The sequence below is a fragment of the Macaca fascicularis genome, chromosome X (assembly GCF_037993035.2).
Source record: "Macaca fascicularis isolate 582-1 chromosome X, T2T-MFA8v1.1".
In the NCBI taxonomy this organism is placed as follows: domain Eukaryota; kingdom Metazoa; phylum Chordata; class Mammalia; order Primates; family Cercopithecidae; genus Macaca; species Macaca fascicularis.
In genome coordinates this window covers 118,201,167-118,217,362 of record NC_088395.1, presented here as the reverse complement: position 1 = coordinate 118,217,362, position 16,196 = coordinate 118,201,167, and the positions used below count along the sequence as shown (strand labels likewise).

Sequence of the window (16,196 nt, the reverse complement as noted above, 5' to 3'; positions counted from 1 at the left end):
TTCTCAGCTGGTGAATGGACAAAAACTGTGGTACATTCAAACAAAAGAATACTTCCTAGGAATAGAAAATAATGAAATGATGATACATAAAAGAACATGTATCTCAAATGTAACATGTGAACCGAAAAAAGACAAGATTCAAAAGGCTACACACTGTATGCCTGCATTTATATGACATATTGAAAAAGGCCAAAGGATAGGAAGGGAAAACAGATTAGTTTTTGTCAGTAGTTGGGGTTGAAGAGCTGATTACAAAGAGAAAGGATAAATGGGGGCACTGGAATTGTTCTGCATCTCGACTGTGGCAGTGGTTACATGATTATGCCTTTGTCAAAATTATAGAACTATATAACAGGCTAATTTTACTGTATTTAAATTTAACAGTTAAGTAAAACAAAAAAGCAGAAGAAATAGAGTTGAGGAGCTCACAGAATAGTCAACGATATTGGAAAGAAAAAATAAGAAAATTAGATTATCAATCTAGGAAAGCCAACATCTAATCAACAGGAAGCTCAAAATGAGATGAAGCAGAGGGAAAGAAATGATAATGATGATGATGATAATATAAAAAAAATTCTAGCACTGTAGAACATGAGTATCCATATTGAAATTGAAAGGGCTCATGAAGTAGTCACAACAATGAAAGCAAAAAAGATCATCATCCCTGGACATAATAATAAAGTTTCTGAAGTCAGGGGAAAAAGAGAAGATCCTAAAGCTTTCAGAGAAGAAAAACAGTTTATACACAAAAGAACACAAATAAGAACACAATATACTTCTCAAAAAACTGGGATTCGGAAAACAATGAAGCTCCAGATTACAGAGGAAGTTATTTCCAACCTTTATTTCTATAGCAAACTATCAGATGAAAGAGTAAAACAAGGTGTTTTCAGAAAAAAAAAAAAAGATTTAAAAATGTTGCCACCCTTTCTCAGAAAGCTACTGAAGATATGTGAAACCAAAATAAAGAATTTTCTTTTAAAGTCTGGGGGTGTCAGGGAGCAATCTTGGAGATAGGAGATTCAACACAAGAGAAAGGCAAAGAGAAATTACAGGATAAGGATGAAGGGGAAATCACAGGAAGACAGACACTCAGTAGGACTAGAAAATAAGTATTTCCAAAAACAGGATGGAGAACTCCAGTGTGGATATCTTGAAAAAGATAATAAAGGTTTAGATAACTCGATGTGTTTGAATATAACGAGAGATGTACACTTCTGTTGGAAAGTTTGGAGATGTTACTATTAAAAACTGAGAAAATGAGAAAATAACAAAATGAGATAAAATGAAGTTTTACAGGAAAGGAAACAAATCATTGAACACTACATGGCTCAGATGTGAATAATACTGTAGTTAAGCAGTCATGGCAATATCAACATTGAAAATGAATCTCACAGAACTGATAAAACTAAATTAGGAGGATGGGAAGGAAAATGGGGAAGAGAAAAAAGAACAAGTCTGCTCTTTGGGACCTCATGACCCCTTTTTCAACAATGGACAGATAACCTAGACAGAAAATCAATAAGGAAACATCAGACTTGAATTATACTTTACACCAGATGGACCTAACAGACATATACAGAATATTCAATGCAACAGCAACAGAATACATATTCTTGCTATGCAGACATGGACCATTCTCCAGGAGAGATCATATTGTTAGGCTAAAAAACAAGTCTTAACAAATTTAAGAGAACTGAAATCATATCAAGTACCTTTTCAGATCACAATGGCATGAAACTAGAAATCAGTAACAGAAAGAATCTTGAAAAATACACAAATATGTGGGAATTAGACAAAATGCTTCTGAACAAGTCAATGTGTCACAGAATAAATCAAAAAGGAAATTTTAAAAAAACCCTTGAGACAAATGAAAATGGAAACAATAAACAAAAACTTACAGGATGCAGCAAAAACAGTTCTAAGAGGGAAATTTATAGTGGTAAATGCCTACACTAAAAAGGAAGAAAGATCTCAAATAATCTAATTATACTTCAAGGAACTAGAAAAAGAAGAACAGCCTAAAGTTAGCAGAAAGAAGGAAACAAAGATCAGAGCATAAATAAATGAAAGAGACTAGAAAAACAATAGAAAAATAATAAACGAAACTAGAAGTTAGTTTCTTGAAAAGATAAACAAAATTGACCTACCCTTAGCTAGACTAGGAGAAAAAGACTCAAATCAGAAATGAAATAGGAGACATTACAACTGATATCAAAGAAATACAAACGATCACAAGAAACTACTATAAACAATTATATGCCAACAAATTGGATAGTCTAGAAGAAATGGATGAGTTCCTAGACACATACAACCTGCCAAGATTAAATCATGAAGAAATAGAAAATCTGAACAGACCAATAATGAGGAAGGAGATTGAATCAGTAATAAAAGTCTCCCACCAAAGTCCAAGACCTGATGGCTTCACTGCTGAATTCTACCAAACATTTAAAGAACCAGTACCAATCCTTCTTAAGCTCTTTCAAAAAACTGAAAAAGAAGGAATATTTCTAAACTCATTTTACAAGACCAGCATTACCCTGATACCAAAGCCAGACAAGGACACCACAAAAATAGAAATTTACAGACCAATATCCCTGATGAACATAAACGCAAAAGTCCTCAACAAAACCCTAGCAAGCTAAATTCAGCAACACACTAAAAGACTCATTCCCCATGATCAAGTGGGATTTATCCCTGGGCTGCAAGGAAGGTTCAATATATACAAATCAATAAATGTGATACACCACATTAACAGAATGAATAAAAATCATGATCGTTTAAATAGATGCAGAGAAAGCATCTGACAAGATTCAACACCCCTTCATAATGAAAAAACAAACAAAAAACTCTTGGCCGGGCACGGTGGTTCACACCTGTAATCCCAGCACTTTGGGAGGCCAAGGTGGGTGGATCACAAGGTCAGGAGTTTGAGACCAGCCTGGCCAATATGGTGAAATCGCATCTCTACTAAAAAAAAAAAAAAAAAAAATACAAAAATGAGCTGGGCATGGTGGCGGGCGCCTGTAATCCCAGCTACTCAGGAGGCTGAGGCAGGTTAATCGTTTGAACTTGAGAGGCGGAGAATGCAGTGAGCTGGTATCGTGCCATTGCACTCCAGCCTGGGTGACAGGACGAGACTCCGTCTCAAACAAACAAAAACCCTGTCAACAGATTAGGTATACAGGAAATGTATCTCAGTACAATAAACACCACATATGATAAACCCATAGCTATGACCATTTTCAAGGGTGAAAAATCGAAAGCTTTTCCTCTGAGATCAGCGACAAGACAAGGATGCCCCCTCTCACCACTTTTATTCAACAAATTGTAGCCAGAGCAATTAGGCAAGAGAAAGAAAACACATCCTACTAGAAAAGGAAGAACTGAAATTATCTTTATTTGCTGATAACATGCTCTTGTATATAGAAAAACCTAAAGACTACACAAAAAAAAATGGTTAGAACTGATAAAAAAAAAAAAAAAAAGAGTAAAGTTGAAGGATACAAAATCAACATACAAAAAATCAGTAGTGTTTCTATGTTATCCAAAGAGAAAATTAAGACAACAATCCCATTTACAATAGCAACAAATGCGTAGGTATAAATGTAACCAATGAGGTAAAAGACTGATATAACACTGAAAACTATAAAACACTCATGAAAAAAACTGAAAAAAAAAAAAACAAAAACCCACAAATAAATGGAACAATATCCCATGTTTATGGATTGGAAGAATATTGTGAAAATGTCCACACTACCAAAGTGATCCACAGATTCAATGCAATCTCTATCAAAATTCCAATGACATTTTTGCAGAAATAGAAGAAACAATCCTTAAATTTATATAGAACCACAGAAGATCCCAAATGGACAAAATAATCTTCAGTAAAAACAAAGCTGGCAGCATCTCACTCCCTGGCTTCAAATCATATATAAAGTGAGTATAATCAAAACAGCATCATGCTGGTATAAAAACAGACACATCAAAAAAAGGAACAGGATAGAAAGCCCAGAAAGAAATCTACACATTTATGGTCAATTTTCAACAAACGTATTAAGAATAATGCACAATGGGGAAAGGACAGTCTCGTCAATAAATGGTATTGGCAAAACTGACTATCCACGTGCAGAAGAATGAAGCTGGATCCTTTACATCATATTAAAAAATCAACTCAAAATGGATTGAAAACTTAAATATAAAACCTGAACCTGCAAAACTACTAGAAGAAAACATAGGGGAAAAGCTCCACAGTTCTTCGGGCAATGATTCTTTGAATATGACCCTGTAAGCACAGGTAACAAAAGCAAAAATAGACAAATGGTATGGCACCAAACTAAAAAGCTGCTGCACAGCAAAGGAAACTATTAACAAAGTGATGAGACAACCCACAGAAATTGAGAAAATACCTGCAGACTATACATATAATAACGGGTTAACATCCAAAATATGTAAAGAAATCAAATAACTCAAAAAAAAAAAAAAAAAAAAAGAAACCTGTAAGGAAATCAAACAACTCAACAAGGCAAGAAAACAAGTAACCCAATTTAAAAATGGGCAAAGGAACTAAATGAACATTTCTCAAAAGACAATATAAAAATGGCAAACAAGTACATGAAAAAATGCTCAGCATCACTAATCATTAGAGAAACGCAAATCAAAACAATTGAGATTATCACCTCACAACTGTTAGAATGGCTTTTATTTAAAATGATGAAAGATAAGTGTTGGCAAGGATGCAGAGAAAAGGAAACTGTTGTACATTGTTGGTGGGAATGTAAATTAGTACAGCCATTATAGAAAACAGTATGGAAGTTCCTCAAAACATTAAATAGAACTACCATATGATCTAGTAATTCTACTTCTGGATATATATCCCAAGGAAATAAAATCAGTATGTCAGGGGATACCTGCACTCCCATGTTCACTGCAGAATTATTCACGGTATCCAAGATAAGGAAACAACCTAAGTGTCCATCAGTGGATGAATGGATAAAGAAAATGTGGTACATATACAAAATGGAATGCTATTCAGTGTTTACAAAAAGGAAATTCTGTCATTTGTGACAACACAGATGAACCTAGAGGACATTATATGCTAAGTGAATAAGCCAGTCACAGAAAGACAAAGAGGGCAAGATTTACATACAGAATCTAAATAAGTTGAACTCATAGAAGTAGAGAGTTAGAATGATGATTACCAGAAGCTGCGGGGTGAGTGGGAAAAGAGAAAAGGGGAGTTGTTGATCAAAGGGTACAAACTTCAGATAGAAGACAAGTTCTGGGATCTTTTGTACAGCAGAGTTGCCACGGTCAATAATAATATATTGTGTACTTCAAAATAAGAATTTCAAATGTCTCACCATAAAAAATGATAGGTAAGTGAGGTGGATATGTTAATTAGCTTGACATAATCATTCCACATTGTACACAAATAGCATAACATTACATTGTACCCTATAAATGTATATACAATCGTGACTTGTAAATTAAAAACATTAATTTTTGAAAGTCTCCTCTTCCATATAGGAAGCCTAAACTGATATTCAAATTTAAAAATCAAAACAAAGCCAGTTTAAGCATATTATTTATAAAACATAAAGTAATATGGTCACCTGTAAGAAGCAAGTAAAAGAGATGGGAAGGAGTAAGACATACAACTGCTGTTCCTTGTTGTAAGCCTTGCAGAATTAACATTTTTAACTATTCACATGTATTACCTTAATTTTAAAAAGTAAATTTAAACATTTTATCATTAGTGAGCAAGAAACGATAGCATCATAAACTGGGAAAACAAGTAATTGGAATTTTACAGCTCCAAAGGACCTCTTATTTTACAGATGAAGAAACAGGTCTGAAATAGTTTTAAGACCTAAGTTTTCACATCCAATCAGCAACAGTACTGAAACTAAAACTATATAAAATCTCCTGATTTTGCACAATTGCCATAAAGAGGAATTACATACCAAGGCAGAAAATACATGAACAAAGGCCCAGAAGTGGTAAAGCAGAGGTTCCATTCTGCAGATTAGTAGAATAGAATATTTTAAAGAGACCTGTGGGTCGATGCTAGACTTTGTCTCGCATATAATAAAAAGCCACTTCAAGGTGCTTAATACTGCCCTTTGAAATATCGCACTTGAAATCCCAATTGGCTTTCTCCACAGCAAACTACTTTAGTCCTGTAAACCTCCAGAACAGTGGTTCTCAAGTGGAGGGCTTGTTAAAAGACTGCCTCTTGCCCAAGGGATTCTGAGGCAGGTCTGAGATGAATCACAAGAATTTGCATTTCTAACAAGTTCCCAGGTGATGATGATGATCATGCTGGTCCAGGGAATACACTTTGAAAACCACTGCTCTAGAACAATGTATTCCTAAAAAGAGAATTTCAAGGCCAAAATTTCAGCAAACTTTGCATATTATAATCCTATCCTTGAGATTCACAGTGCCCATTAGCAACATTAAAGGTTCTAAGGAATGCTTACAGTAAATGCTTCACATTTTTGACCTAGCCTTTACCAAACACCTTTTTCCCTCCATAGATCACCTATCAATGTTTCAAAGTTTGAGAAACACTGCTCTAGAAATTTTTGTGACTTAAACCTAAGGTTGTTAGAATAATACATAAGATACCGTATATTCAGTGTTTAGCACATTCGTGCTTAAATATGGATTGCTGTTAGCTGCTACCTGACAAAACATTCACCAAATAATCATTCTTTGGTACAAGAAAAAAAAAAAAAAAAAAAAGGTAAGAACCAGAGCAATTTCACTGAAATTCTACTGGAAATGAAAGTTCTAACATGTGTCCATATCCTGTTTCTCCATCCCTAATGAAATTATTCCCTTTGACATCTAAGTATAATGGAAAGAAAATGATTGTCTTAAAAAGGACGTTTTAAGCACTGTACCTCTGGGCACAAATTAAAATAAATTGAAAAAATATTAAAGTAACTTTAAATAACATAGTTTACCTGTCATGAAATTGATGGGCTTTAATTTTATGACTACTTTTTATACTGAAATTTAGCTAGAATATATAATTTGTCCTTTTAATTGCTATATTTATTTCACCACTGATCAAAAGAGGAAACTGTAGTGTGACATATAAATACTAATGATTTTAATTCTAAAATAACACTTCACATTTCAACCAATTAAATGAGCTATATGTCTGGAATTATTTTTTAAAGCATACATTACCTGTGACACACAAGGTATAGTTGTAAATGTATATGACAAAATGCTATGAGTTATTAGTTTCTGAGAGGCAATATGGTATCATGGAAAGAATATTATGAACTTGGCTGTACCACTTTACTCTAAGTCTCAGTTTCCTCATCTGTAAAATAAAGTAGATGGGCTATATAATCTCTAGCACTCTTCCAAATGTAGGGAATTACTCTGTGATTCAACAGTGGATAACAGACTTTAGGTGGTAAAATTTGTAATCAATATTAAAATATTGATAACACCTTCCTTTAAGTGGTCAAATTTGTGATAATATTAAAAATAGCTTTTGGGTTATTAGCCTATTATCTTGGCAAAAAGTGGGGATGACTGGCCCACATAAAAATGAATAAATCTGACATTACCACATAAACAGACCTAGATTTTTAAGATAACAAACCCATGTATTAACACATAACAACTTGTAACAGAACCTACTGAAAAGCCAGTATGTTAAAAATTAGCCGTAAATAACTTCAATTATTTTTAGTACCAAATAACATGAAGCCAATTAAGGGAAATAACTCTACAGAACCTCTTTTTAGGGTCTTTCATTACTGAAAACATAATGGTAATGTTTTTTAAAAGGGTATTTTAACAGAACCGTGGAACTACAGCCTATCAACTTTTCAGGGTGAACATTCAAGCAGAATTAGTAAAGATTTATGAAGGAAGGGAACACAATGGTTCTAAAACAAAGCGTGGCCTGGCAGCCCTGTTCAACCTCCTCCTCAAGTTTTAGGAAGGAGAAAATAAAGGCAAGATAAAGAATGGATTTCCCAAAGAAGTGATCCTTGTTTGGAAATGCAAAATAAAATATTACCAAGAACCACTTGCTTTCATTTTCTTCTCTTCCCCATTTCCACCTGATAGCATGACAATACAGATTTTTTTTAAAAAGGAAAATACTACTTTGCTTTAAAATATATCGCACTGGCACAGAAATACTGAGGGGATTTTTTTGAGACGGAGTTTCGCTCTTGTTGCCCACGCTGGAGTGCAATGGCGCAATCTCGGCTCACTGCAACCTCTGCCTCCCAGGTTCAAGCAATTCTCCTGCCTCAGCCTCCTGAGTATCTGGGATTACAGGCATGTGCCACCACGCCTGGCTAATTTTGTATTTTTAGTAGAGACGGGTTTCTCCATGTTGGTCAAGCTGGTCTCGAGCTCCCGACCTCAGCTGATCTGCCCGCGCTGGCCTCCCAAAATGCTGGGATTGTACAAGCATAAGCCCCCACGCCTAGCGGAGGGTTGTTTTTTGACTTAAGATACCTGCAGTGTCTGATCACTCTAGAGACAGGATTAGGGGAAGGAGGGAAAAAATCCAGAACATTTGAAGCACTGGAAAGACCCATTCACTTAAACTTCTAAATAAACTTAAATTATCTAACTATAACCCCAATTAGAAACTGAGTATGAGTTTAAATATGAAATTCAATGAAAAATCTGCTTTCTGAATCATTTAGGACTGTATTTTGCAAATTCTAAATATAAATCTTAGTCCTACTTCTCAAAATGAAAACTAACCAAGAGAAAATGTGTTATTTCAACAGCATTTTTAATTTTTAAAACATGCCACACAACTAGGTTTATGTCTTAGAAATCACCTGAGAAGTTAGTTTTATTAATTCACAAACAGGAAGACTGAGATCCAGAAAACTACTAATTTAGGCTAGGGACTTAGGAATGTTTTTCACTACTAAATTTGGGGAGTGTATTATCCACTCACTTCACACTGGCAGTGGAGAATTGACCAGTATGTAATGCTGCACAAAAGGAGAAATGATCAATCAAAAAGATGTACTATAGGCGTCTCACAGACATCACTCCAAAAGTGACTATCAGGGTCCTGCAAACAAGTACTTTAGAAGCACACTTAACCATGAGCAAATACAATATTATGTTGCCTTACTGGATTTCTTCACCAGTCTATTGTAGGATATTCTAAAATAATTACTACAAATAAAAAATTCCATGTAGTCCTTGTTATCTATTAGAAAAGGCACTACATAAGACATTATGGGTTACAGATACTGAGTTAATAGCATAAGAATATTAAGGTTAGTTTCAAAAATGTATTGGCTGGTATGCTTTAAACTTAACGAAAAAAGTATTGAATTTGTGTTACATTATAACTGGGAATTACTAAATTTAAACGTAATTAATCAAAAGGGTTTAATTACAAATGAGTCTAGGAGTTAACACCAAAATAATAATGAACAATGACCAAGAAATGAAGTTAACGAAGTTGCCTCAGCCTATGGATTCTTAACGTGGGGCCACAAGGTCCTGCAAACTTCCTGAAAGTCAATGCAAAATCATGTATATATAGAAGAAAAGCCATAGTTTTAAGAAAAGTCATAGTTTTAAATTAAAGAGTTCCATGGCTAAAAGAAGCTTAAGAACCACTGCCTCAGAGAACAGGACTGCAGCCATCAAATAAAATCATGTTCAAAGCTATGATACAAGTGTCAATCAAAATAAGTAATTTTGGCCATGATATGGTAAAAAAATTTATAAGACAATGAAGATCTAGAAATACCAACATAGATAGTATATAACGGTATTAAAAGCCTGTCAAAATATTTTTCAAGACTCAGTGTCAACATTAAGACGCATGTATTCTGGCCGGGCAAGGTGCCTCATGCCTGTAATCCCAGCACTTTGGGAGGCTGAGGCGGGTGGATCGCTTGAGGTCAGGAGTTCAAGACCAGCCTGGCCAACATGGCAAAACCCCGTCTCTACTAAAAATACAAAAATTAGCCAGATGTGGTGGCAGGTACCTGTAATTCCAGCTACTCAGGAGGATGAAATGCTTGAACCTGGGAAGTGGAGGTTGCAGTGAGCTGAGATAACGCCACTGCACTCTGGCCTGGGCAACAGAGCGAGATTCCATTAAAAAAAAAAAAAAAAAAAAAAAAAAGCAGCATGTATTCTACATTCCTATTTGAACCTAGCCAGATTTGTCTACCTTTCGTTTAGCCGCCTACAAAAAAAAAAAAAGAATTAAAAACTATACAATACATAGAGCATTAATGTAGGGAATTAGCCATTAGCCATTTAATAAGTAATTAAATATCATTTGATGACTGGGCGCAGTGGCTCACGCCTGTAATCCCAGCACTTTGGGAGGCTGAGGCGGGCACATCACTTGAGCCCAGGAGTTCAAGACCAGCCTGGGCAACATGGCAAAACCCTGTCTCTACAAAAAATAAGCCAGGTGTAGTGGCCCATGCCTGTGGTTCCAGCTACTCCAGAGGCTGAGGTGGGAGGGTCACTTGACCAGGGGAAGCAGAGGAGCTGCCACTGCACTCCAGCCTGGGTGACAGAGTGAGAGACCCTGTCTCAAAGAAAAAAAAAATCATTTGGTAATATCCTAAACCTCTATGTAAGCTTTTACTAGAAAACACTATAGTTACTGCTTTTTATATACCTGATTTTTAACATCATGTTTTGCCACAAATCCCCAACAGGTACCATTATTTGACAGACCCTTAAATACCATTGAGATATTGCATAGAATCAGCACTGTTATATTTGGTACGCTATTCTTATATGTGCTTGATCCTACAAACTTACCATACAATATGATGGTCACATCTTCTGAACAAGAGACTTACTAGATACTTTGCTGTCAAATCAAAGTCAGTATGAAATAAATGTGTGCAAGATGACAGCGTTTCCTAGAACAATACCTAATCCTAATCAAGGTAATCAAAAAAGAGTACTAAGTTACAAAAGTGACTTCATCATTTATGGAAAGCCTACTGTGTTCCAGACAAAGAACTCAAAAATGAGTAAGACATAGGTCCTCCAGAGCACGAATCATGTCTTGGATCCTGCCGATACAAAAGGTAGATTCTCATTATGCATTTATATTAAAAGACTCAATGATGAATACATGAGCTTTAGGTACTTAGGAAATAAAGCTGTGAGTACCTAGAAACCAATTAGATATAAGGGGTTGGAGACAGAGTTAAAGGCTAGAAGAATGACTAAATGATGATACCATTAATAAAGATAAGCACCTCAGAAGAATGAAAAGAAATATTATTTCAGTTTGGGGCACACATTGAGTTTGAGGTGCTTACAGAATTAACAGACAGGACCAAAGGCAATTGGAAATACCATTTAGGAGTCCAAATCAGAGTTGGGAGATACAGATAAAGGAGTCAACAGTAGAAGCTGTGGGAATGATGAAAATTCCAAGAAAACAAATAAAGCAAGGACCAAAATGAAACTTTAAAATACAAATATTTAAGAAAAAAGAAAAAGATTTGTGAATAACTTTCAATCAGGTAAACCAATTGGAAGAGTTTCTCCACATGGATTCTACGAGTAGCCATCACTGTGGTTTTTTAAGTAACAGTGTAAAAATTCAAAAAGGTTATACGCCTATGGCTAGCATACAATCCAAATTTCTTAGGAAAATCCTCTGATTTCAAATATTCTCTCCTACTGTCCCCATAAAGGATGGAAGTATACTGGAATTCTGTGTTCAAATTACAATTTCCACAACATCTCTTGGACCCTAAAATGGAATACAACTTTTTTCACATTATGTCATTTGTAGAATGACATAGGATTATTTAAAGATTAAATGAGTATATATGCATAAAGTGCTCCAAACAGTACCTGATACACAGAAAGCACTAAGTGTTAACCAAAATTATTTTTCACTCCCCACTCCCCAATAAAAATATGGTATTACGGTCAGGTGCGGTGGCTCACACCTGTAATCCCAGCACTTTTGGAGGCTGAGACGGGAGGATTAGCTGAGGTCAGGAGTTCGAGACCAGCCTGGCCAACATGGTGAAACTCAGTCTCTACTAAAATGACAAAAATTAGCCCAGCGTGGTGGCACATGCCTGTAATCCCAACTACTCAGGAGGCGAAGGCAGGACAATCACTTGAACCTGGGAGGTGGAGGTTGTTGTGAGCTGAGATCACGCCATTGCACTCCACCCTGGGTGACAGAGCGAGACTTGGTCTCTAAATAAATAAATAAATAAATAAATGGTATTACATGTACAGCAGAAAATTGATCACCACATGGCTATCATGATGATCCTTTCCAAATCTTTCCCAACAATTAATTTCAAATAATCTGTCCATATGTGTTATTTCTCAGACTATATGCAGGGTTTTGGTCATCTCCACAAATTTTACATTATGAACAAATCAGAGGAATTACGTGCTTATACCATAATAAAAGGCCAGGAAGAATATTTATATTACTGCTAGTCATTACCTACTTTAGTCTTGGAAAACTCCTCAAACTAAATATTAAAGTGGCAAACAATCTTTTTGTATTGTCTTTTTTGTGCCTATATATGACTTGCCTTTAAAAGAATACAAAGTAAAGTCAGGCGCAGTGGCTCACGCCTGTAATCCCAGCACTTTGGGAGGCCGCAGCGGACGGATTGCCTGAGCTCAGGAGTTCGCAACCAGCCTGGGCAACACAGTGGAACCCCGTCTCTACTAAAAAAGTAGAGGTCTAAGGTGTCCAAAATCAGATACTTGACGGTACCTGCAGATAATGACTACTTTTAAATGTTCCGGAACCCTATGTCAAATTCATTGGTTATACTATCTTACCAACAAATCCTTCAGGCTTTCTTTCCTCCCAAATTATAAGCATCTAAAATCCTTAATTCCCAAGGTCATCCCATAACATCACATCTCTTTTCATCTACTCCAACCCATAAATGTTCTATTAACTGTCTACCTCTTAATCTATCCATGGTGCAAATTTCCCAATACTGAACTCTCTCTTTCATTTCCTTGTCCCTGAAAATTTCAGTATCTGTAACAGAAAACTGCTAAATAAATTGCATTCCTCTTACTCATTAATATCAAGAACCTGCAGCTCTATCATGTAATGAAACCAAACAAACTGAGCAAACATTTCAAACAGACTTTTGGTTACCATTCTTTAATAAGGACTAATAAGATGTAAATGTGGTGATTAATTTAGCATGTTTCCTCCTGTAAAACTAGTGGTTTAAAATATTCTTTAGATTATCTCCCAACTCCAAAGTCTACAATTGTGTCTTAAAGTCTTAATATATTCAATCTACTATCAATCCTACCCAGAGCATTGTCCTAAATTCCAAAAACTCAGAAATCACAGATTTCTAAGTCCTAGGTAAGGCTGTCATACCATTGAGATATTGCATAGAATATCAATATTTTCCAGCCAAAGGAAAACCCAGTTAAGTGTGAAATTCCTACTAAATAACTTTCATAAACAAACAAACAAAACCTACCTTGCAAGGGATTCAAGTAACTAAAATGAATACTAGGCAAACCACTATAAAGAAACAAAAAGCTTACAACATATATTATATATGGTAGAAAGAGCAGGGGACTGGGAATCAAGGAGCTGCTCCTAGGGGCAGTTCTGCCAAAAGGTATTACTTTAAGCAAATGGCAAAATCTGAATATGATGGAATTGGACTAGATAATTTCAAGAATCCCTGCCAAATCAAAATGATTCTAAAGTCTCCTTTGACTTAAAAATCCAAATTGACACAAAATTCCACAAAAGCGTAGTCAGAGATGTTACTGCACACAATTGACAACAATGGCTTAAGCCTCTGCTAAATGAAATAATGGAATTTAGGTTATGCATTATTCTGGGAAAGTAGATAGCAAAGGATTTAGGGGCTGTATAGGCTTTTAGTTGTCTGATATTTGAGTAGACCTTGCCTTTCATTTGTTTCTCTTTAATTCTTCATCATAAACTATAAACTAAGTGACCAACATAAACTTTGAGTCACAATTTTCTCAAATGAGAAAAACATATTTATGAGGGCCCAGAAAACACTAAAGATTCTCTCCCTGGATTTGAATAGGACCTTTCCTAAAACATTAGTATAACACCGATATGCAATTATGATTATGGTGCTGTGACTTCTCAACCAGATTACTCACTTTTTAGATTATTCTCAGCAAAATTTTAATCCAAGTTGGCTTCCTCCTGCTACCCAGAGTATTTCTTTGTCACCACCTTCTACCACTAGTAAGCAGTTTTTAAATATTAGCCTAAATAAAACACAATCAGAAAAATAAACCTATAAAAACATAAAATGCATTCCAAATAAAATGTTTGGAACATTTAGCATTTTGGGATAATATGACTGGAATGGAAGGGAGGTCTTCATAGTGAATGTTCTATTTTGATAGATAAACTATATCTAAACACTGTACCAGAGAGCTATGGACACTTAAGGATAATCTATTGTAAAGGTCTTGAGACCACACACTCTCATCAAAGAACTTCATAATGTATCTTGCTCAAGTTAAGTCAATTTTAAAACCATATATTTAAGCCATTATATGCATCAGTTTATTGTTCATTCATAAAACTAATTTCATAAGCACATAAATTATAAATTTGTTACAGTTAATGTTTCATTACCACCGTGAGAGAGGATCCTTAAAAAAACAATAGTAAGTCCTATTGGTATAAATCCTTTTTGATTGTTCTTCTCAAACCAGTAAAGTTTTGACATTAGGCACGATTCTTTTAACACTTTGTATATATGTTTTAGAAAAAAAAAGTGAACATATCCACTCCACTGTGTTCTTTAGGAAAAAAGTAGCTTTTCCCAGTACAAGAGATCAACTAACTTGATAGTCTTTTCATTTCACAGAGCGTAATCCATCATTTTTTAAATTTGGTTCCTTAGATTATAAAGCTAAAGATGCTGACTCTTATGTAAAATTTTTTTTAAGTTGTTACTGTTTCATTTTTTATTCTAAGGAACATCAAACTACATTTATAATCTTTGTGAAAGTTTTCAAATCTCATTCATTTTCATGATTCCAATTCCACTTGAGATTCTAGGAGAAAATCTGTGAATGCTTACTACATACTGAAGATTAGAAAAAATCTAGAAAGTTTACTAAACTGCAATTAGGATTTGGACCCAATGCAAATGTGCACACCATAAAATTTCCTATACATTCTATAGATGTAGGAAGTTTATTAATTATATTATTTTGTAAATATATATATTATGTATTTAATTTGATTTAATCACATTCCATAGGTTGAATTTGGGGGTTGCTTTTAAAGTGTTGAGAGTTTAGTGTTTATTTTTGTAATCCAACAACTTTATCCAAAAATGCAGAAAATTTTTCTGGCTGGCCAGGAGGATAACATTTCAGTGTTGATAAGTCCATTGACTGTAACAGCCCAGGAAGCGTGCTAAAACAAAAGAAGAAAAATATTAGGCAACATGGGAGAAAATTCCATACTTTATCTGCTGCCCACTGATGACTGACTCTAACTTCCAAGAATATAGTGGTACTTCTAAGAACTGCACATGCGAATTTGTATATATTTTAATATTATAAGTATACATACTAGGATTATTAAAGCAATACAAAGAGTACTATAAAATGTCAATATAAATTCAGCAGATACCTTATCTCCTATGTCAACTATTTCAGAAATGATATTTAAAAATTGAAACCAAAAATAATAGCTGCTAGACAAGATAATAAGCTGGGGAAACTACTAGACCACGCATGAAGATTGTGAAATAATCTTTGCCAGTAATTTACTATCATGACTTCATATATAATTAAACAATATACCACACCACCATGTATGCTAGAAATAAGCTTTTAAACATAGAACTATTACTTCAGAAATTTATTTAAACCAATCGCTTAAATTAGAACATACATATCACCCCCCAGCCTAGGTTTGGGGAAAATAAATGATTTACCGAAAATGAAAATATAACCAATTACTGGCTGGACGCGGTGGCTCATGCCTGTAATCCCAGCACTTTGGGAGGCCGAGGCAGGCAGATCACCTAAGGTCAGGAGTTTGAGATCAGCCTGACCAACAGAGAAACCCCATCTCTACTAAAAATACAAAATTAGTCCGGGCATGGTGGCGCATGCCTGTAATCCTGGCTACTCAGGAGAATCGCTTGAAGGCGGGAGGT

General features: G+C 35.0%; 1 protein-coding gene across 32 annotated transcripts in view; it reads right to left on the bottom strand.

Moving 5' to 3' along the window:
* The window catches only part of ALG13 (ALG13 UDP-N-acetylglucosaminyltransferase subunit), an 82,198-nt gene that overhangs the window by 60,169 nt on the left and 5,833 nt on the right, over positions 1 to 16,196 (bottom strand). Inside the window, exon 1 of one of the 32 annotated variants that reach the window (XM_074029130.1) lies at positions 14,167 to 14,277. The exons of 28 other annotated variants lie outside the window; for them this stretch is intronic. Coding sequence is in view for 2 of the 4 variants with exons in the window: in XM_005594395.3 (XP_005594452.1) it covers positions 15,331 to 15,445 (115 nt within the window). In the remaining 2 variants the exon portion in view is untranslated. Of the gene's footprint in view, positions 1 to 14,166; positions 14,278 to 14,558; positions 15,446 to 16,196 lie in introns of those variants that run through there. 3 more of the 32 variants (XM_005594395.3, XM_015444072.3, XM_005594396.5) reach the window with 3 other exon arrangements.